Below are 22,501 nucleotides of genomic sequence, written 5' to 3'. Positions count from 1 at the left end.
AGTGACTTTTTTTCAGGCTCCAATTATATTAACTTTACACAATTTGTCTGATTTCAATCGTGTTGATAAATTATAAATGAGGTTAATTTTAAAATTATCAAACATAATAGTTTCTTAAAAATAAAAACGAATTTCTCTCATTAAAACCACTCTTTTGAAACTGAACTCGGTTGAATATTTTGGAGAGTTATTCTGACTCACACTTAGGTGGAAACCAATTCTTGTGTGGAACATATCTTCTATCCTATAATTTGTGTCACTCTATATGTAATGAATTGTGATTGATTAAAAAAATACTTAATAATTATATTTTTATTTAAATATTTTTTAACCAATCATAGTATATAATGTACCATAAAATGTGAGATTACCATATTTTAGATAGTTCCTTTGCTTTGATTCATTTGCTTAGAAGTGATTATTGAGGGGTTGCTTTCCTCCACCATGTTTCAGGTTTGGTGTACATCTGGCTTTCTATAAATTATGATACTACATGAGTTAGATGTTGTTTTTTTTGGTTAAAAAACTAATTAATAATTACTTTTTTAATGCAAATACATTTTGTTCAACCAATCACAAATTTTATGGTGCATGGAATGAAATATTTTATGAGAAAGATACTTCCAGTTATGTGATCATTTATTTGGGTTTTAACTTTGAAGTGTTTTTAGTAGTAAAAGATAAAGTTAAGTTGATAAATTTCAAACTTCTTTTACCAAAAAAAACTAATTTTCAAGCTTAAAGATGCTTTCTCTAAAATCCTCTCTCATGGCAAAACTATTGAGATTCTAGTTTACTCATTCACACTTGGACATTTGCTGTCTCACAATAGTGTACTACTTAATGTGCCACTACTTGTGATTGGTCAAAAAATAATTAATTATTAAAATTTTAATTTAAATATATTTTTTCGATCAATCACAAGTAATAGTACATGGAGTGGCACTTTTTGTGGGACAGCAGATGTGCTCCCCTTCTCCCCGATGCATCAACAATGCTAATTACAATTTTCAAAATAAATATCAAATCACAACTAGTTGGGTGAAGTGAATGATGAAGTTGAAGTATACATACATCACCCCACTTATAAACTCCATTTAATACACATTAGATGCCTAGGTAAAAAGGAAAAAAGGAAAAAGATATGAACGACACATTAGATTATAGACTACAGTGTATAGCTGAAAGCTACGCAACGCTATTAATAGTTTCTTTTTCCTCAAAATTTAATAACAACAAAAAATGACATAAGTGCCACTCGCATCACCTACACGCGCTATTTTGTCTCATTTTCTCAGATATATAGGTGTTAACGTACACGTCTTGCGCTTCACTAAAATATTTCCCAATTAATTTCTTTTTGTGATTTTGTTATCGCAATTCTTATTCTCTATGGTATTTTTTACTATTTTGAATAAAAAATTAATTTATTTTAAATTGTGTAGTTCTCCTTTCAAATAAATATCGTTTATATAAATTGAATTCTTAAATTTTGGTTATTATGGACAACAAGGCCTTATGCTCCATCATATTGTTTATTCGTCCACTTTAAGAGACTAGAAATATTTATGTTGAATTAGAAAACTAAGTGAATGAATTTTTATTCATTTTATTTTGTATTTCATTATAAAAGATACATACTTTTGGCTCCTTAACCGCATAAGAACTTTATTATTTATTATAAACGTATAAAAATGGATTAGGTATACAAAGTTGTATAATATATAAGTGATTTTTTATACACCAATTGGTTAGTGTTTTATTGTTGACATCACATGTTTGATATTTTAATAGTGAATGAAAAAAGGTCAGCAAAAATGAAACTCATTTTGATATATAGATAATCATTCAGCTGAGACATTGATGTATAAGAAGAGCAATAGGTTCTATCTCGAAATAGTGATATTAGAATAAACTTTTTGGTAAGATATTATGCACCAAAAGAAAAACTTACATGAAAATGTATGTATATGAAAATAATTAAATAAATCTTGCTAACACATTAAAAGTTTAATTTTGATTAAAATTTAATCATAAATCATAACACCGACAAACATAATACATTTATCTCTAAATGTGACGTGTTATATGTGAAAGAGATTACAAACTATTTAAATTTGAGGGTAGGTTACACATTAAGTAAGATAAGATTAATGAGAGAATATATAGGTGGTTAGAAGAACCAATTACTTAAGATTTTGTTTATATATGTGATGTCCTTATTGTTGGAGAAGAACAAGTTTCCCTCTTGTCGTGAACAAGAAGATTGAGAAGGAAGAAGGACGAAGAGAAAAACAGTAAGGTTGAGATTCGGAGAGAAATGTTAGAATTAGAGAAAATAGTAGATTTAGAGATAAGAGAGTGAGTGTAAGAATTCAGCAATGATTCATATATTGATTACCTAACCAATATGATACACCAACTATTTATAGTAAGCCAATGCCTAACTAACAAAACTAACTTTTGAAAACTTGCCAATTATAGACACCAACTAACTAACTATCTCTAACACTCCCCCTTAATTCTAAACCACTTGTTACAAACATATCACACACAATAACCTTCTTAGCATCCTAAATCTATCAACCTTAACCAATTTTGTCATCACATCAGCAATTTGCAAATCAGTTTTACAATACTTCAAACAAATCTTGCCTTTTTCTACTTGGTCTCTAAGGAAGTGATACTTCTCTTCTATATGCTTGCTTCTACCATGACCAACTAGATTCTTTGCCAAATTAATGGTTGATTTGTTATCAACAACAAGCTCCACACTGCCTTCAAACCCAACCATCAACACTTCAAGTAATGAGCTCAACCACAAGGCTTGACAAGCAGCATGACAAGATGAAACATACTCAACTTCACATGTAGAGAGAGCAACAATTTCCTGCTTCTTTAAGCACCACGACACTGGTGAGCCACACAACATAAACACATAACCCATAGTGCTTTTTATCTCAATCAAATCCCTAGACCAATCTGAATCAGAGTATGCAGAGAGTTGCAACCTGCATTTCCCTCATTTATTGGAGAATAAAATTCCAAAATCAAGTGTACCATTAAGGTATCTTAGGATTCTTTTGGCTGCTACAAGATGAGGCTTCCTTGGATCACTCATAATTCTACTTACCAATCCAACATGGAATGAGATTTCAGGTCTGGTGTGACAAATAAATCTCAAACAACCAACAATCTGTCTAAACTCAGTGCCATCTATAACGGGTTCAATGTCACTTTTGTCCAATTTTAGGTTAGGTTCTGCTAGTGTCTCAGCTGAATTTCAATTAACCATGTTGAATTTCTTTAGAACATCTTGTGTATACTTTCTTTGATGCATAAAGGTTCCTTCATCAATTTGTCTGAACTCTATACCTAGGAAGTAGGATAGCCTACCTAGATCAGACATTTCGAATTCTGATTTCAGGCTCTGCTTGATCAATTCAACTCCATATGAATTGCTTCTAGTAATTAAGAGATTACCCACTTACAAATAGATGATAAGAACATTATTGTTGTTTGTACACTTCACATAGACACCATGCTCAACATCACACTTTCTGAACCCTGCCTTTAAGAAGAATGCATCAATTCTTCTATTCCAAACTCTTGGAGCTTGTCTTAACCCATACAAAGTCTTTTTCAGTCTATAGACTTTTTCCTCACCGTCTCTTATAGCAAAACCAAGGGGTTGTTTTATGTAGACTTTTTCATTAAGTGAGCCATTTAGAAAGGCAAATTTCACATCAAGTTGCCACATCTCCCAATTATTCTTGGTTGATAAAGCCACTATCAATCTAACCGTTTCAAGTCTGGCCACAGGAGCAAAGACCTCAGAGAAATCCACAACTTCCTTTTGCATAAAGCCCTTTGCTAACAATCTTGCTTTGTGTTTGCCAATGGAGCCATCTGGTTTGAGTTTTGTCTTGAAGCCCCATCTTACTGAAATCAGTTTTTGATCATTTGGAAGTTGAACCAACTCCCAAGTCTCATTTTTAACAATGAACCTTAATTATTCCTCCATGGCTTCCTTCCATACTTTGCTATTAAAAGCTTCCTCAAATGTGATGGGTTCAGTGTCTGTAAATAGTGCAAGATACTGAACTAGCTCACATTCTTCTATGATCACATCATCAGGTAGGATTTCACAACCTCTTAGCCTTGCTGGTAGGTTTCTCATCCTATAGGGCCTGCTTGCATCATAATCATTGGTTCCAGCTTCTGACTGAGACTCAATATCACTTAAATTCATAGTTTCAGATGGCATGAAGTCACTAGGATTCCATTCCAAAGGACTTTGAACTACAGGTTCTGTTATCTTCTGTTTTCAGTCCAAGTGCTTGACTCATTGAAGTGCACATTCCTGTTGAACAAGACTTGATTAGTCTTAAGATTGAATAACTTATAGGATCCCGTTGAGTGATAGCCCACAAAGATCAAGAGCTCTCACTCTTGTCATCCAACTTTCCTCTTTTCTGATGAGGGGTATGTCTATAGCAAACTGATCCAAAAATTCTGAAGTGTGTAACTGAAGGCTTCCTGCCATACCAGACTTCCTCAGGAACCTTAGATTCAAGTTTCTTTGTTGGACAATGATTAAGGACATATGCTGTTGTTGTTGGAGCCTCACCCCATAAGCCATTTGTTAGGTTCCTAGATTTCAGCATGCTTCTAACTATGTTAAGAATGGTTCTATTCCTTCTTTCAACTACTCCATTGTGTTGAGGAGTATAAGGTGCAGTCACCTCAAGCATAATTCCATTCTCAGTGCAAAACAACTCGAATTCTTTGGAAGTAAATTCACCTCTTTCATCAGTTCTCAGCACTTTAATTGATCTTTCTAATTGTTTTTCAGCCATACTTTTGAAGGTCTTGAATATATCAAATACATCACTCTTAAGCTTAATCAAGTATATCCAAATTTTTCTGCTAAAGTCATCAACAAATGTGACAAAATATCTATTTCCCCCAAGTGAGATAGTCTCAAAAGGACCATAAACATCAGAATACACAATGTGTAAGAGATTGTTGGCTCTTGAAGCAGTGAATTTGCTAAAGGATGATCTTGGTTGCTTGCTGATCTTGCAACTGTCACATATCCTATTTGGTATCTGAATTGAATGCAAACCAAGAACCATCTCCTTTGTTTTCATAAAGCTAAGGTCTTTGAAATTCAAATGACCAAGTCTCATGTGCCATAGCCATACATCTTCACTCAGAGTTTCAGTATCAAGGCATTGGGATTCAATGGTATTGAGGTTTACCTGAAATGTTCTGTTTTGAGTGAGATGGACACTTATGATTTTCTTCCTGGTTGAGTCAAAGATTTCAAGTTGACCATCCTGCATACTCATAGAGAACCCATTTTCTAATAGGTGACCAAGGCTGATCAAGTTGTGACTCATATTTGGCACAAAAAGTACTTCAGAAATCAAAGCATTCCTGTCATATTTTCTCTTGATCACAACATATCCAATCAATTCTACTTGGATAGTTCTACTATCAGCAAACTTTACCTTGCTCTTATAGCTAGAATCAAAATTGACAAGCCACTCTCTATGTCGTGTCATATGATTGGAGCACCCATAGTCCATATACCAAATTTCTTCACTGTTGTTACCTTGGCTTGTTGTCATCATTAGCAAGATGGGCGAATCATCATCAACATAGCCATTATCTTCGTTCACCATGTGAGCTTCATCATGGTGCTGTCTATTGTGAGCATCAGAGTATCTTGGTTGTGCTTGACATTCAGAAGAGATGTGGCCCAATTTACTACAATTGAAGCACTTCACTCTTTTTCTGTCTACTTTCTTCTTTCCTCATCTCCAATTGCTACCACCTCATCTTTTTGAATAAGTTGATGCTTGGTCAAGATCAGTTCTTTCTTGATCTTGAAGTCTAGAGTTGCCAGAGTTCTTCCCCCTATAGTCTTTCCCTCTTCCTCGGTTTCTTTCACTATTCTTACCAAAGTATCTTCCCTTCTTGTAAGTCTGAGCTTACAATGCTTGACTGACTTTATTAGTTGATCTCTCAATGAGTCTTTGCTCATGAGCCTCGAGGGAGCCCTGAAGATCTTCCAGCTTCAAGTCTCTTTGATTCTTCAATAGCAACAACTATATGATCAAAATTTGGGGTAAGAGTTATCAGGATCTTTTCAACAATGACTTGATCCTGTTGAAGAACTGGGCAACCTTCTCATTCAACTCCATCTGCATCAATTCATATTGGCGCCTCATGGTTTGAAGTCTAACCTTCTTCAATTGTCATGCTCTCTTGTTACATTTCTCTAAAATTTGCCATGCCTCTTGTGAAGATTGTGCTGAAGTAATCTTCTCAAAGTGTGCTTCATCAACACACTGATGTAGAAGACACATGGCTTTGCAATCCTTCCTTTTGTTCTCCTTGTGTGCCAATCTTTGTTGTTATGTTGAATCTGCCTCTGCCTCGAGTTGTGGGTAACCAAGCTCAGCAATTTCTGAGATTTCTTGAAACCCTATGATTGCCCTCATTTGAATGCTCCATCTATTCCAATTTTTGCCATCGAGGACAGGTAGGCTAGCTGGAAAACTTGTGCTTGTGTGCCCCATTTAAAGAAAGCAGAAGAAGGAAATTGGAGGGGATAGAGTGCGAAGGATCTCCCTTGAGCTCTGATACCAATTTGTTGGAGAAGAACAAGTTCCCCTTTTGTCGTGAACAAGAAGATTGAGATGGAAGAAGGATGAAGAAAAAAACAATAAGGTTGAGATTGGGAGAGAAAGGTTAGAATTAGAGAAAATAGTAGATTTAGAGATAAGAGAGTGAGTATAAGAATTCAGTAATGATTCATGTATTGATTACTCAACCAATATGATACACAAGCTATCTATAGTAAGCCAATGCCTAACTAACAAAACTAAATTTTGAAAACTTGCCAATTATAAAACCAACTAACTAACTATCTCTAACATTTTATGAGGCTTCCCAAGTTTTGCATATGTGAGTTCTATTAGTCATCACATTAAGGCGCATTTTAAGTAACTAAAAAGGGAAAAGTCAATTTTTAAAAAATAATCACTTCGTTAAATATGCTTTTTTACCCCACTCAACTGACCCGAGCTTGAAATCAAATAATAATCTGCATGGTAAATCTATTTCATATGTAACTAAATCAACTTAATGCATTAAAACTATGTACAAACTTAGTTATAACTAAATCAATGAATCAAATAAGTTAGAAGCTATTGGGTTAAAATATTTTATGATATATTTCAAGATAAACAGGATCAATGTAAAATTATTACAAAAAAATTACCCATTTAAATAAAAGAAATTATTGTTTCAACCTAATTGGGAAAAAGTAGTCACTTTAAGTTATCATGTGAAGAGAACATGTTTAGATGTTATTCTAAAATCATGCTTGATAGGAAAATTCCATGTAAATTTTTCAACCAAGTGCAGAAGGTATAACCTTCTCATTTTTGCAAATTGTGACTGAAAAGACTCTGGAACTGATACTATAAAATTGGCAAACATATAAACAAGAATTTCAAACTACCATTTACTTAAAATATGATTATACAAATATTATCATCATTTTAAAATGTGCACAATTACCTACGATGCATGAAACCAACAATTGTTTAGGAAATATGTGTTTTATCAGGTCGAATGCATGAGAAATATGTGTTCTTAATCATATAGCAAAAAAATATTGTCTCGTGCGAATACATGAATAACTTGCTAGTTTAATTTGAAAAATTCTACTTCATTAAATGGTATTTGGGACATGATGCACATTGATGAAGAGAAATTACTAATCAAAATAATGTATTTTATTTTAAATTATCTTTGACAAAAATCTTACTATTAATCCGCGTAGCCTAATACAATACAGATAAAAGGTTACTTAACAGTTAACACACATTGATAATTAACTTAAAAATATTAAGTGGATAATTAAATTGAGATAAGAAATGTAGCACGCGCCGGAGATAGACGACGCGCTGAGGTGAGTTTATCGGGTCCATAAAATTACAAAAACTAGAGAACAAAACTCTTCTTCACTTCTCTCTCTTAACTCTTTTATCACTTTCATAATTGGAGAGAGAGAGAGAGATAGAGTGCGTGATTAGATAGGAACCTACCTTCTATTTCGCTTTCTAGTAAGGAAGCCAAATTATAGAACAAAAACAAACGAAAGTAGTTTAGTTTTTTAGTTGAGAGTTAGATACTTCAAAACGGAAAAAGCTGAGTTAAGAAGAAACCAAGGAAGAAGGAAGAAGGAAGAAGGAAGAAGAAGATGATGGTGATGAAAGAGAAGAGTAGGAAACAACAATAACAAAATGCATTCATTCATTCATTCACTCATTTAAGAATGAAAAGTCGTTATAGCAAAATTTCTTATTCACTGTTCAACTTCTGCAACTCCTCCAGAAATAAAACTCATATCTCTCTCTCCTAAAAACACAAAACCCTTTTTCGTTGTTGTGGATAAAGCCAAAGTGACAGTAGCAGTAGCCACAATTGCAGCAACAACAGAAGCAGCAGCAGAAGAATCAGAAGCAGATACAGCAGTAGCAGAAGCATAAGATAAGAAAGAAAGAGAGAAGCGAAAATCCAAGTCCACCCCACCTCTAACAAACAATATCTCTCTCCCTTGGATTTCTCTCTGTTATCTTTGCAGAGAGATAGATGTAGTAAGAGAAAGACCCTTCATCAATAACACCCACATTAGATACACACATAGATTTACCTTCCATTCACACCTCATCACAAGATCTATAACAATATTCTATATTCATATAGAATTATAGATTATCTTTTAACACAAATAACTGTGAGACTAACCCTAATTATTGGTCTTCAGAGATATTAATAAAATAATTACAGTTGTGGCTACTACAAGGAGGTTAGCTTCAGATTCTGGTGGTGGTGGTGCTTTTGCAGACTGGGCAGCTACTTCCTCCGCCGCTAACCGCTCTGTCGCTGCCCCACCAGACGACCTATCCCTCGGTTTCAATGCTACCGGTCCAACAACCGGAGGAATTTACTCCAGCGCCACCATTAGACCAATCAATTACAACCTGGCACCGACAGAAATGGGCATGGTTGGCCTCCGTGACCTCTTTGTTGTAACACCCGCTTCTACCTTCCACCACCACCATGAACAACCACATTACTCCGACCACCACCCTCCTCATCATTCCATCAATAGTAGTTCCAACCCCGCCACTGCACTCGGCGTTGGAATCGTCCCGCTCCTCGCTGCAACACCTTGTCTTGACAATGAAACTATGATGAGTAATAGAAATCGTGGGAGCAGCGGGGGAATTCAGGGAATTCAGTTTTGGCAAGATCAGCAACCTCACCATTACTTGAAAAACCACAACGTGAATGTTTGTCATGAAAATTATGTCCAGAGCGGTGGCAGCGGAGGTGGTGGCGGAATAACAGTTTCGGGAACAAATAGTGGTGGAACAACGACGTGTCAAGATTGTGGGAATCAAGCGAAGAAAGATTGTTGTAACCAAAGGTGTAGGACTTGTTGTAAGAGTAGAGGTTTTGATTGCCCTACGCACGTGAAGAGCACGTGGGTTCCCGCTGCACGCCGGAGAGAACGACAGCTTATGCAATCAGTTACTGGTGGTGGTGGTTGTTCTACTGCTTCAACTTCTGGTGCTAAGAAACCTAAACTTATTTCTTCACATACAACTAATTCCCATACTTCCACTTCTAACACCACCCCTCCTAGGAGTTTCGACACTAGTTCTAGTCATCAAGGTTTGTGCTTTGGAGTTTCAAACACGCATTTCAGAAATGTGCATAGATTTTTTGGTACCTTTACTTTTTTATTATATATGCAGCACTTCATTGGAGGGTAGTATTCACATATCTGCAGAATTTTTTTGGTACCCTTCATTTTGTTACGTATTTTGATTTGGACCTATTCAGCATTTCATTGGTGGGCAGTTATTTTTTTAACAAAATGATGAAGATTTATTATGTGGTTCGGACTTGGAATACTACAAACTTTGTTCCGTCTTCTTAGTTTTTAGAATTTCAAGGATGCATAGGTTGTTCATTATTAGAAGGTTGCTGGGGTTGTGATTGGTTTATTGCATCATGCAGATGGTGGTATCAAGGAGCCGTTGCCTGGTCAGATTCGTGCACCTGCAGTTTTCAAGTGTGTTAAAGTGACGGCAGTGGAAGATGGAGATGATGAGTATGCTTATCAAGCTGTAGTAAGGATTGGTGGCCATGTGTTTAAAGGGTTTCTCTATGATCAAGGGGTTGAAAATAGAGATGTTTATCCCAATCTCTCGGAACTGCATTTGGGTGGTGGTAGTGGTGGAAATGGAAATGGTGGCGGTGGTTCAGGAAGAAATGGGGTTTCATCTTCATCCCCAATGATGGATCCTTCTGTTGTTTATGGTGGAGGGTTACTTGGAGGTTCAACCTATGGTAATCCAATAAATTGAGTTAGTCCTTCCCAATTCAAGGTTTTATTAATATACATGGGCTTGGGGAGGTAAACTTTGTAGGCTGAACTCTCTTCTTTTGCTATTATTTCAGTGGGGGGTTAAGGCTAATAATTTATTTTATGCTTTGTATCTTATTGTATGTCACCCTTTCTGCAAAATCTCAACTTAATTTTTGGTTCTATTCTTTCTTTCTCTCCCTATTTGTCATTACATGAGATGATGATTGATTGACAATGGTGCCTCATCATCTATCTATTAGAGAAAAGTTCCTGTACCAAATTAGCTAAACAAGGAAACCAAAAGGTGGGTAGATCATGTTTTGAACTGTGTAGACTTAATAAATGTTAGTTTTACTAATACATTGTGCTTTAGACCTAAGCTTGAGTAGTAGTTGTAACGTCACCATCGTTATATGGCTGTCTTTTTCATGCTACTTTATTGGTCATACTATCTCTTATGCGTAATCAGTCTCTGCAAAGTTTCAGAATTCATGAAGACAAAGTACTCTTATTTCCTTTATTTCTTGTTTGGAATTCTGAAAGTAACCTTTGCCTGACCATATATCTAATCTAACATTTAAAACCTTGTTTGCAATGTTTCTATTCAAAATCATGGCTGATTAGTGTTTCTTTCTGCACCATTTTTTGTTATCCATGATGCTTTACTTTATCCAGCAATATATGAAGCTAAGTTCTTTATTTTATTTTATTACATATTGCTTTCCTTTGCAAATTGCTCCGTCAAATAATTTGAACTACTATTTGTTTAATATTATTGCATTGATATCTGTGATATTGCAATTTAGAATGTTAATTTCCTAGATGTTGCTTTGTGTGTTTGATAATGATATAATTCTTGTTATATATGGCCGGTTGCTTGGCTTTTTATATACTTTATTCCAGGGAAAGGTTTAGATGTGTCTCTTATTCTGTTTTTGCTAAATGCTTGTTTACCATTTCTGATCATATTGTTAAATAATTGAAGGATTGTCTCCATTCAATCATTCATTGCATATATTGGATTATCTTTTTTCCTGCACCTGCACCCTCCTATAAGTTTTCTTAACTTATTTTATTTGCTGGTGGACTTTGTCATGGGAATTATAATGCAACTTTGTTTTTTTTAAATATTCTGCTTGTCTTGTGGTGTTTTTAACAGTATCCTCCTTCGGTGAAGTTTTTGAACCATAGCATTGTTTGAGGTATGCTTTTGTATCTTTTAGCAGATTAATAAAATATTAATGTTCTTTTGTCACCCAATGTCCTTGAAAGTGTAGAATTTGCCCCATAGTTAAAATTTCCTGTATATAATTTTACTCTACATTATCTCATTTTAAAGTCTCTGAGATTTATTTGATGACTCTATTAATTGGAGGATCAAGCTTTGTTATATTAAAATATCTGGTTACTTATTATGTTTTACAGTTGATATGTATTGAGCATGCAAAATCACTTTTAAATATGTTTTGTTCATCTTTCTCACTTTGTTTTGTGAAATATGAGTTGTCTAATAATGTTAATCTGCCCAACATTGCCTATCATTTCATTGTGAAAGCAAATCATTGAGTTGTCTGGGTTTTATTAGAAATTTGATCAATTTGTTTTTGTCCTAATAATGCATGTATTTGTCATGTAACTGTGCGACATTTATCATATTTGGTTCATGCAATGTATTTTGCATTACTGAGATTTGAGAGTATATGTTAATTGTGATTCTTTGCAACACCATTTGTTTTGTTGTCCAATGTGAATGATTGGATCATATGCTCTTAATCTCTTATGATTGGATCATGTGCTCGTAGTTGGTGCAATTCCACTTGAATTTCTCACAATAAAGTAGACTTGAAATTTGTGCACCTGCTTGAATAGCAATGTTTTTCAAGCAATTTTTGTTATGCTCCTTTTGCTTTCTATTGTGCTGAATTATAATAACTCTTTTGTCGTGTTGTGATGATGTTTTTTTTCTTTTATAAAATTAATCACAGGTTTATGTGTTTTATTTTGTGGGCTTTTCTTCTAATAATATATGGCATGTTATTTCTTGGATATGCATATGTATTTGATGCTTTGTCTAGTTAATTTTCTTCACATATTCCTTATAATGTAGCACACCAAAAATGGCATTTCTTTCTTTTATAATGTAGCACACCTCATTTTTTTAGATGTTAACATTGGCTATGTTCATGATATTCTTGATTGTTTTTCAACTACTATCATATTTAATTAATTATTGATATTATTGTTTGCATTGTTCATTTCTTGGTGAATAAGAATCGTTAATGAGAGTTGGGGTTCTGTTTTTGTTTAGAGATTATATTCATTAACATTCGATTCGAATCTAACATGTGTGGATGATGTTGTGGAAGTATTGTTATTTATTAAAGGTTTCTTTGCATACTAATTTAGACTAAACTATTGAGGGAGTGCGGGTATTTTAGTAATTCTAGTTCGTTCTCAAAGATGGTAGTGAATTACACAAGTTTTAAAAATCAATAGATGTTTGCAAGTAAAAATCTATTGGGTTCTAAATTATTTGTCATTTACGAACTCACAGCTCTACAATTATTCAAGGGTGGATGATCTTAACTTTTTGTCATAGTTACCACATATAAGACTATTACTTTGTTATTATATATTATTTTTTATTATAATGTTGTCCGATTCATATAATCGATTTCTTGAATATAAGGCTGCAAAGGTTCTTGTCATGTCTGACAAATTTTCCTTTGCCAAGTTCCATGTTGAACAAAAATTCTTTCATTTCCTAAGCAAAAATTCTCAGTCTGCACTAATTATTGTGAGCATTTGGTCCAACTAACAAAATTGCTTTGACATCATTATATTAAAAAGTGGACTATTTTCAATGCCACGTTTTTCGGTAGAGTGCCATATTTCTATCATATATTATATATGGGTACTTGGCACTGTCTCCATATATGGTAAGCAAGGACAATGAAACCTGCACAAAATATATAATTGATACATAAACAAATGTGCTCCTATATATGTATCCATCAAATTCAAATGCTCCTATATAAACAATGTGTTGATTTAGTGGTGTAAAGATATGTTATATTTGTAGGGTGACCAAAAGGTCATAGGTTCAATTCCTAGGAGTAATATTTGTTGAGAGAGATAATAACCACAAATTCCATAATGGATTAGTTCCTTAATCAAAATAGTGAGAGTATATACTTATTTGTACTAAAAAAATGTCATTACTTAGATTCACATGGGATCTCTATGCCACTTAGCATAAGGGCGATCGGTCATGACATTTCTGAAGCACTATGCAGATAAAACTTATGGGCGTTAGTTTTAATAAAACAAATTTTATAGATTTTTTTTATGAAAATTGACAAGTTCTTACAATTTTATGTGACAATTTTTACCAACAAAACTATTTTTTTAAGGCTATTTGAAATATAATACAAAAATTAAAACAAAGTATTGATTTATAAATTTTAAATTATAATGAATACTAAAGTTTTTATCTTATTATCATATGTATTGAATGAACTTAAGTAGAAATATGAAATATAGTAAACCTATTATATGATTTATAACAATAAACATATTAATAAAATAAAAAAGGGAAATAAAAATATTTAACTATATTTAAAAAATGGGTCTGTTATTATCATGGCCTAGATGGTCGTATGTGCGGAATGGTTGTGTGGAGAAAAAGATGCATACTGAAATTGTGAGTTTTTATATTATTATTATTTGGCAATAGTTCACAAAACCTCCTTAAATTTTATGTGTCCTATAAGTAGACATCGTAAACTATTTTTTCTTTCTATTAATCCTTAAACTTTAAATATTGGTGAAATTAGTCCATACATACATAAAATATTAAATTATTAACAATAAAATTGAAATTAAGTTAGACACACTATTGCTAAGAATAGAAAAATTCCTGATGAGTTTATTGAACATTGTACTGAATTGTTTACAATATGTTTCTTCCTTATCTTGGCACCACATGAACACAAGCAACTTTCTTATATACCAGTGCAAGAAAGGAAAGAAAGTTCAATCAGAAAACTAAACAATCTGATTGAATAAAAGACACATGTTGAAAAGGAAATAACAAACTGAAAGGAGAGTTACAATTACAACTACACATGTTGTGTGAGGTTGAATGATGATAGCTTGATCTGGTCCTGTTGGGATCTGTTTATCATGGTCCAGGTTTGGTTGTGTTGACATAGCATTATGAACTCCACTTTACATACTTCTACACATGATCGATTGTGGATAATACGATAATTATGCGTAAATTTTTACATTGTTAATGCGTATATATTACACTCATGATGGTGTGATTATTTTCCATAACAATATTTTGGTAAAAGTTAATGCATTTCAAAAAAATTGTAATTTGAAATGAACACATACAAGTTTAACCACTAGAATGTAATTGATAACTGGTCGGCGTGATAATTTCTGATCATTTTAACTGATTTTAATTAATATGATTACATGTGAAATATTGATATACAAACATGTAATAGCTAATATGGGTCTGTTTTGTTTTTCAATATGTGACCCTAATAATTGATTCAAATATAATTTTGGGAATTTTGAGTATGGAGTTTTAAGTTGAATTAAAATAATAAATTGAATATTGTATAAGCGAAAGTTTACATAAATACAATTGTTTTTATAGATATTTACTTATCCCATTAAATATAAATATATAAATTCCATGATTTTTCAACCCTTAACCCAACCCCATCTTTCTTTCCAAGACTGTCAAATCGATTAATCATTACCAACACAGTGTTGATCTAATGGTATAAAGATCCATTAGATTCTTAGAAAGACCAAAATGTCAAGTGTTCCATTCCTGGGAGTAACACATGTTGAGAGGGGCTGTCACACAGCCCGTAAAAGATTAGCTCATAACCAAAAAAAGTGATGATATACCATCAGAAATATGAAAACAATTAAAATGACACGAAAAAATACTTATTGGTTGATTCAAGATCATGTCGCTCTCTTTAAGACGTTTTGTAGCATTGTCCCTAGGATAATACAACACAACTCTCTGTTCTCGAGGAAATGATGCTCAATTGTTCAGGAAGGAGCCCCACCCGGATCTTTCTCCCATTGACCGGGTTCTCCCCTCTTGACCTAATTTCTCTCCCCCACGTGTGCCACAGGGGCATTGACTTGGTCAGCCATACGTCCAAAAATATAAAAAAAGATTTTATTTATTTATTTATTAAAATGAACGTTGAGCCTAAACCGAGCCGCACGGCGATAGTAGTGTGGTGTGCGCGAATGTGTTGGAATGAGTTTTGTTTGTGTGAGTTCTTTCTCATCCTAAAACCCATTGTACTCTTTGGAGCATACCCCAAAGAGAAATTTAAGAATTATAAAACATTTCAAACTCTCTCCTCCATTCAATATGAGACTTGGAAGATTTCTCATTTCATAACTCCAAAAGTCCTCATTAATGGTCATATTAATTTGCATTTATTATATTCCAGTTCCTACAATACCAATAAAATGCATAAAAATGTTTTTTCTTCTTCTATAGTTTGCTATCATGTATCAAATTACAAATTCTTATTGTTTTTCTTATTCTCATATTATCACGTAATATAGGGGTGAGTGTGAAACGAGTTGGAACGAGCTAAGCATGTTCGTCACTTATTCCTAAATATTGATTGGGTCAATTTTTGAATCTTAAACTGTCCCTAGTTATTCAGGGACGCGTGAGGGACAAATCCAAAATAAGATGGGTCAAGATAGGGACGAGTCCGGGTTGGAAAAAGACAAAATGACAAATATAGATTTTTTCCCTCAAATCTTTAAACATGCACAATCAAAATTATCACAATCTATATATAAACTCAACTAAAACTCGCCTCTCACATACATCAGTATATAAACTACAAAATTTCACACAAAAATGAATACAATAACTAACTTTTAACTGACTCTTTAGCGTCGCAATGTCCTTTACTTTCGTTGCATGAGTCCTTCAATATCCAGGATAATTAAGCAATGAAAAAAAAGATAAGGAATAATGATCATATGATAAGTTGTGTGGATATGTTGCGGGCTTGTAGATATTTGAGTTATGTGAGCTAAACATAATGAGTATTGGTAGATATTTATCAACTATTCTTGATATGGACGAGCCGGGTTACCCAGACATAGACCTGAACACATCTTTTTTTATGACAGGTATGTCCCTTTTAATCGGGTCTGTCTTTTTTTATTTATTTGGATAAGTGGGTCTCATCCCTAACTCATCGGATTGAGACAGATCTACGAATCGAATCTTGCTCACCCTAAGGTGCTATATATCTTCTTGTTGCCCTAAACTTTCTATCTTAAAAGATGATTTTGGAAATTTCAAACCAATAGTACTTTTTTATAGATGTTACTAGTAGTGAGAGAGGTTATTCATATTTAAGTGTTAAATAAATGATAATTAAATATGAATGATGAAATGTCAAAGTTGATCACATAAGGTCCTCCTATATCAATTTCATAATTGAAGACTCATATTTAATATGTTATCATTCAATTAGTAAGTATTGTTATACATGTATATGCATTTAAGAGATAGATAAGGAAATCAATGAATTAATATAAAAACTTTCAATAACCAAATTAATATTATTTAATAATAAAGTTGGTGGAGTCAAAAATCACTTCATTAATTCTACGTTCCAAAAAAGTATTAGCTGTCCTCGGTGGTAGAACACTTTTGATGGAAAAAAATAAATACATATTTATAGATTTGAATGAGAATTGAAAATTTGAGCATAGCATTGCTTGGAAATGATTTAAACTAACATATTTCGACAAAACATTCTCATTATTTACCTTCAAACATCATGTCCATATATAATCACGCCCATTCACGTACACAAAAAGTTGACCAACATGTTTTGTGTACTTTTCTTTCTGTGATATGTCTCACTCTAAATTACCAGTTATAATTGGAATCAAGATCTTCAGTCCCAGTATTTTTAATCGTGTCTTAAACCAATCAAAATATGTTATTTAATTGAAAAATAAAATTATAAAAAATATAAACTAATATTTTATATTATTTAGTGATATATTGTTGGACAAATTCTTTTTTTTGGACAAATGATCATTGTTCGTCATAATTGATTGTAAAATTATATTTAGTTAAAATTTTAGTTATTAAATATTTTTTCACCAATTATAATTCAGAATACATAATATATTGTGGGACAAAATATGTTCTCACTTTTAATTGATGTAATGAAAGCAAAATAATTTACATAGGATTGGAATACATTTATATAATCAAACAACTGTGAAAGTGTGTTTGTTATTTTTACATGTTTTTGGCAATCCTTTTTTTACATTAATTGTTATCAACGCGTATTATTGAATTAACAGTGAAATACCATAATTAATCATTGTATTCAATTAACAGTGAAATACCATAATTAATCATTGTATTCAAATAGTATATTTTTAAACCTTTAATCAAATGATGCATGTTTTCAGTTACAAATTTGCACATCGTTGACCAATATAATAACAAAAAACTGCTTGCAATATTTATAAAAAAAATTTAATAGTTTATTACAAAAGAATAAACTAATAAGAGTAAACGAGTAAAACCAAGTAATAAGCAGGGGGTGAACTCTCACAAATATAAGATTTGAAATTATATTTTATCTAGCCACATATATTCTCTATTAGAAGTAATATTGTTCATGGGAATATCCACATTATAGTACTAAAATGTAATAATTAATATAATTTTACCAATTCAATAATCATCATCTATATAAATTTTGAGAAATTTAAAGTAATTTTTTTTATTTACACCCTTGTGGACCAGAACCTTCACCAAACCCACAATATTGACTCAAAGCTCAAAACTCATATAAAAAGAACCCTAATGCAAACATAAATCTTCACATTGTGACACTCTATTCTTCTTTGAAAATCCCCCAACAATGGCACATAATTCTCTTGTACCCTCTCTTTCCCAAACTTCTGATGATGCCATCTCCTCTGACCATAGCCCAGGAAGCTTTGCCACCCTCCATGGTGGTGGCTCCATCACCGGAAGTGGTGCAATAATAGGACAACCCTCCCTCTCTAACCATTTCAACAACAACAACAATAACCTACCACCACCATCTGATACTACTTCCAACTACTATCTCCTCCAAAGAGAAAACATGAACAATAACCAACCACAATATGGGTTGGTAACACCTTCAAAGAGACCTAGGGGAAGACCATCTGGGTCTAAGAATAAGCCCAAAGCACCTATTATTATCAGACAAGAAAGTGAACATGCTATGAAATCAGTTGTTATTGAAATTCCTATAGGAAAAGATGTAATTGAGGGTCTCATCAACTTTGCACGTCACCACCGTGTTGATATCTCAGTCCTTAGTGGCTCTGGTTCTGTCACTGATATTACCCTTCGTCACCATGTGTCATGTGCATCTGTTTTCCCTATTCATGGAACCTTTCGTATAATATCCTTAACTGGGTCTTATATTGGTGTTCGTTTCCCTTCTTTGGCATCACCTAATCACCCTTCTTTTCCTCCTTGTTCTTCCTTTGGAATCTGTGTTGCAGGGCCTCAGGGACAAGTGTTTGGTGGTGTTATTGGAGGGAGAGTTATGGCTGCTAGTGTTGTGGTTGTGATGGCCATTGTTTTCAAGAAACCTGAGTTTCATAGGCTTTCATTGATCAATGAAAATGTTGTTGATGAAGGTGATGAAGAAGGTGAGAAAGAAAATGATGAGAATAATAATAATATTAATGGGTATGCTGGTATAATTAATGGTGGCCATTCAGGTGGTGCTAACATTGTTCCTAACAGCAACATCAACAACAATGGGATTCTCATGATGCCTAACATGTCTGGTTTTGGTGTTTCTAATTCAGTTGGTCAATTGAATAGGCAAATGCATGTTGCAAACATGAACATGTTGCAGTGGAACCACCTCAATCATCTGCAGTAATAATTGCTAAGTACACACATGTGTCTAATAATATCTTGTTGTCTATCTCGGATCAATCAGAATATTATTTTTTATTTTTAAATTTTTTATTTTATTCATGTGGTAATATGTGATTGGTCAGAAGATATAATCTATTTCCCGACCATCTCTCCAGTAATATAATTTCATAGGAATAATATTTTGTTTTTCAAGAAAGATAATTTATATATGGTTGAGATTATAAGTTCTAGATCATATAGCAATTTTACAATTTTCAAAGCTTTATGTTATCGAGTAAGTTATATGCTACAGTGTTGTAGAACTATCAGTTCTTTCCCTTGGTTTTTAATAATATAAAAAATATAGTTGAAAAGTTGATTGTCTTCATCTCGTTATTTTTCTCATTTTTATGGTCTATCAACCAAATATATTTTACCAACAAGGTGTTAATATAGTGATATAAGGTTATACTAAATTATTAAGATGATCAAAATATCAAGAATTTGATTTCCGATAATAATATTTGTTAGGATGAACAATCACACACCTATTGGAGATACACTTACAAGAACAAAAAAAACAAGTACATTTCATTATTATTCTCAAATGCTCTTATTCATTAAAGAAATAGGCTTGGTGTATCAGGTGTTAACATAGTGGGATATGAAAGAAATTAAGAGAATGATTTAATATGTATATACTGATAGTGTAAATGTTTTTTACACTGTCAGTAAATTATCAACCATTGATTTGTTAACCACTATTGACTCTCAAATAAAAGTAATACAGATTGTAAACTCTTGATAAAATATGCCAGAAATCACAAATTCACCCCAACAAGTAGAGAGATCATGTCCATGATTTACATGCCTCAATATCACAAGACAAGAGCATTATCCATGTGCCAAGACTAACATATACATTCTCTTATTCATATTATATATCAGTTTCATTTGCATATTTTGAATATTATGCAATGAAAATAGAAAAATAAAAAAAATATTAGCATTTTATTACTTCTATAAGGACTAGTATTAATTTAAAAAATATTATTCGTCGTTTTTGTGCCGGGGAAATTTTATTGTGTTTTCATGTTAGTTTTCTTTTACCAAATTTATATATTGTACCATAAGTTTGTTGTATCATATTATTTTTAGAATTTTGTCATATCCCAAAAATTAGATTATCTCAATATCTTGTGTCATCTGTGCTTCCCATTTTTCTATTTTTTTCTCAATGTGTTTGCATCCTGTAAAGCAAAATTGAAGTGATCAATATACTTTTAATAAATAAAAAAAGTTATAAGGTGATCTGATAGTTAGAGTCAAGAGTGTAAGTGAGAGTGATTGAAAGTTCAAGTCTTACACACAACAAAAATACTAACATAATAATAATTGCCGATCAAAATTAGGTGTCCTCTAACTTTCGAACTTCAATATAGTGAGCACAGATCCAAGTCAACCAATGATGGCCTACAATTTTTTTAAGTTATATTAATAACGTATTTCCTCATCTTTATTTATAAGTCATCTTAAGCATTTCACATATTTAAATAAAATTAGATAAAAGTAATTATTACTATCAAATTTATCAAAAAAAAAAATATTATGGACACAATTCAAAACTACCCCTTATTTAAAAGACCCCCTCAGTTAAACAAAAACTAACAAACTTAATCATGACCGTGGGAAAAGTAAAAAAAAAAAATCAAATATATAGTAAATAATAAATACTAAAACATCATTTTGGTTCTTGAAAGATTTAGTGATTACTAATTTAGTTTCTCAAAAATATTTTTCACCAACTAAATTTCTAAAAGAGTCAAATGGATACTACATCGTTCATTATATTAGTCTCATAAACTAACATGATACTCATTTAACTTTTTCAGAATTTTAGTTGATGGAAAATATTATTGATGTACTAAGTTGGTGGCCATATAATTTTTAATGACCAAAATGACATTCTAGTCAATGATAAATGAGGATAGATAATTTTTCTCCTTACACCAGTTAGACAATGACACATAGCAATTTTTTATTTAATTTTAAAATAAACAAATAAATATAAAAAATCATAAATGTCAAATAATAAGTGGATGTGAGAAAATAATTTCTCTCCACATACCAGAAGATACTTTATTCCCTTCTATTAATACGTATGTTTATATAGTAGGAGATGATAATGCATGTGAGTTGCCACTACGTCATGTATATGTGATTAAAGAACAATCATGATATTTATACATAAAAATGCTTACATCATTTTTACATTTTGTTTGTTTAAGGAAAAAATAAGAAGAAAATGTATTAAAATTTACATTTTTTTTCTTGTTTCATCAATATCTAAAAAATAGTGTAAAGTATTCTCAGTCTTTTTATTTTCAAATCTATTTTTTTAACTAAAGAGAAAACTATAGTTTCTATTAGAAAATGACAAAGAAATATGATCTGAACATTTTATGACTAGACATACATGATATGATATGGAAGAATATAACTCTATCCCTAATCCTCTATTCCTTTTAAGTTATTTTTTAATAAAAAAATTTAATTTAATTTCTATTCTATAATATTGGAGAGGAGCTAAACTTCGATTAAAATTGAGCAATACTATAAGAGCACTCCATTGGTTCATATGGAATGAGCTTCATTTTGGTTCTTATCAAATGGATCCCCTCATTAAATTATTCATATAATTTATCTTCCAACATGTCAATGTCACTCATATTTAAAATTTTAAAAATCGTAAAGAGACTTTTTCATTTCTAATATCATTTATAAATATTTCCTTCAAATAAATGTCATTTATAAATAGTATTATCTATTTCAAGAATGAAATAATAATTAGCTTTTGATTTTTGAATATATTAAATTATTGTTGAAAATAATTGCCTAAAGAATTTCAGTAATAAATATTTTTAAACATTTCAAGAATAAAATATTAAATAGATTCTGAGTTTTTAATATATCAAATTAGCTTTTTTAAAAGAAATATCATTTATAAGTACTTTTAACTATTTTAAGAATGAAATAACAATTAGAATTTGAGTTTTGAATAATATTAA

At 32.1% G+C, this 22,501-nt stretch overlaps 2 protein-coding genes across 2 annotated transcripts; both read left to right on the top strand.

Moving 5' to 3' along the window:
* Nucleotides 8,042–10,656, top strand: LOC109341340 (protein LATERAL ROOT PRIMORDIUM 1-like). Its single transcript, XM_019579246.1, has 2 exons — nucleotides 8,042–9,762; nucleotides 10,111–10,656. Exons 1-2 carry the CDS (start codon nucleotides 9,081–9,083, stop codon nucleotides 10,458–10,460), a joined length of 1,032 nt encoding a protein of 343 aa, XP_019434791.1. The 5' UTR covers nucleotides 8,042–9,080; the 3' UTR covers nucleotides 10,461–10,656.
* On the top strand, nucleotides 18,430–19,455 carry LOC109328424 (AT-hook motif nuclear-localized protein 28-like). The gene has a single exon (XM_019561890.1). It carries the CDS (start codon nucleotides 18,430–18,432, stop codon nucleotides 19,453–19,455), a length of 1,026 nt encoding a protein of 341 aa, XP_019417435.1.

Source organism: Lupinus angustifolius, chromosome LG02, assembly GCF_001865875.1.
Source record: "Lupinus angustifolius cultivar Tanjil chromosome LG02, LupAngTanjil_v1.0, whole genome shotgun sequence".
NCBI lineage: Eukaryota > Viridiplantae > Streptophyta > Magnoliopsida > Fabales > Fabaceae > Lupinus > Lupinus angustifolius.
Note: the sequence above shows the minus strand (reverse complement) of the source record. Positions and strands in the feature narration are given on the sequence as shown.

Coding starts and splice junctions, on each gene's coding strand:
- LOC109341340 (XM_019579246.1), top strand. CDS start 9,081: ATGGGCATGGTTGGCCTCCGTGACCTCTTTGTTGTAACACCCGCTTCT. Junction 9,763..10,110: donor CACTAGTTCTAGTCATCAAG/GTTTGTGCTTTG, acceptor TGCATCATGCAG/ATGGTGGTATCAAGGAGCCG.
- LOC109328424 (XM_019561890.1), top strand. CDS start 18,430: ATGGCACATAATTCTCTTGTACCCTCTCTTTCCCAAACTTCTGATGAT.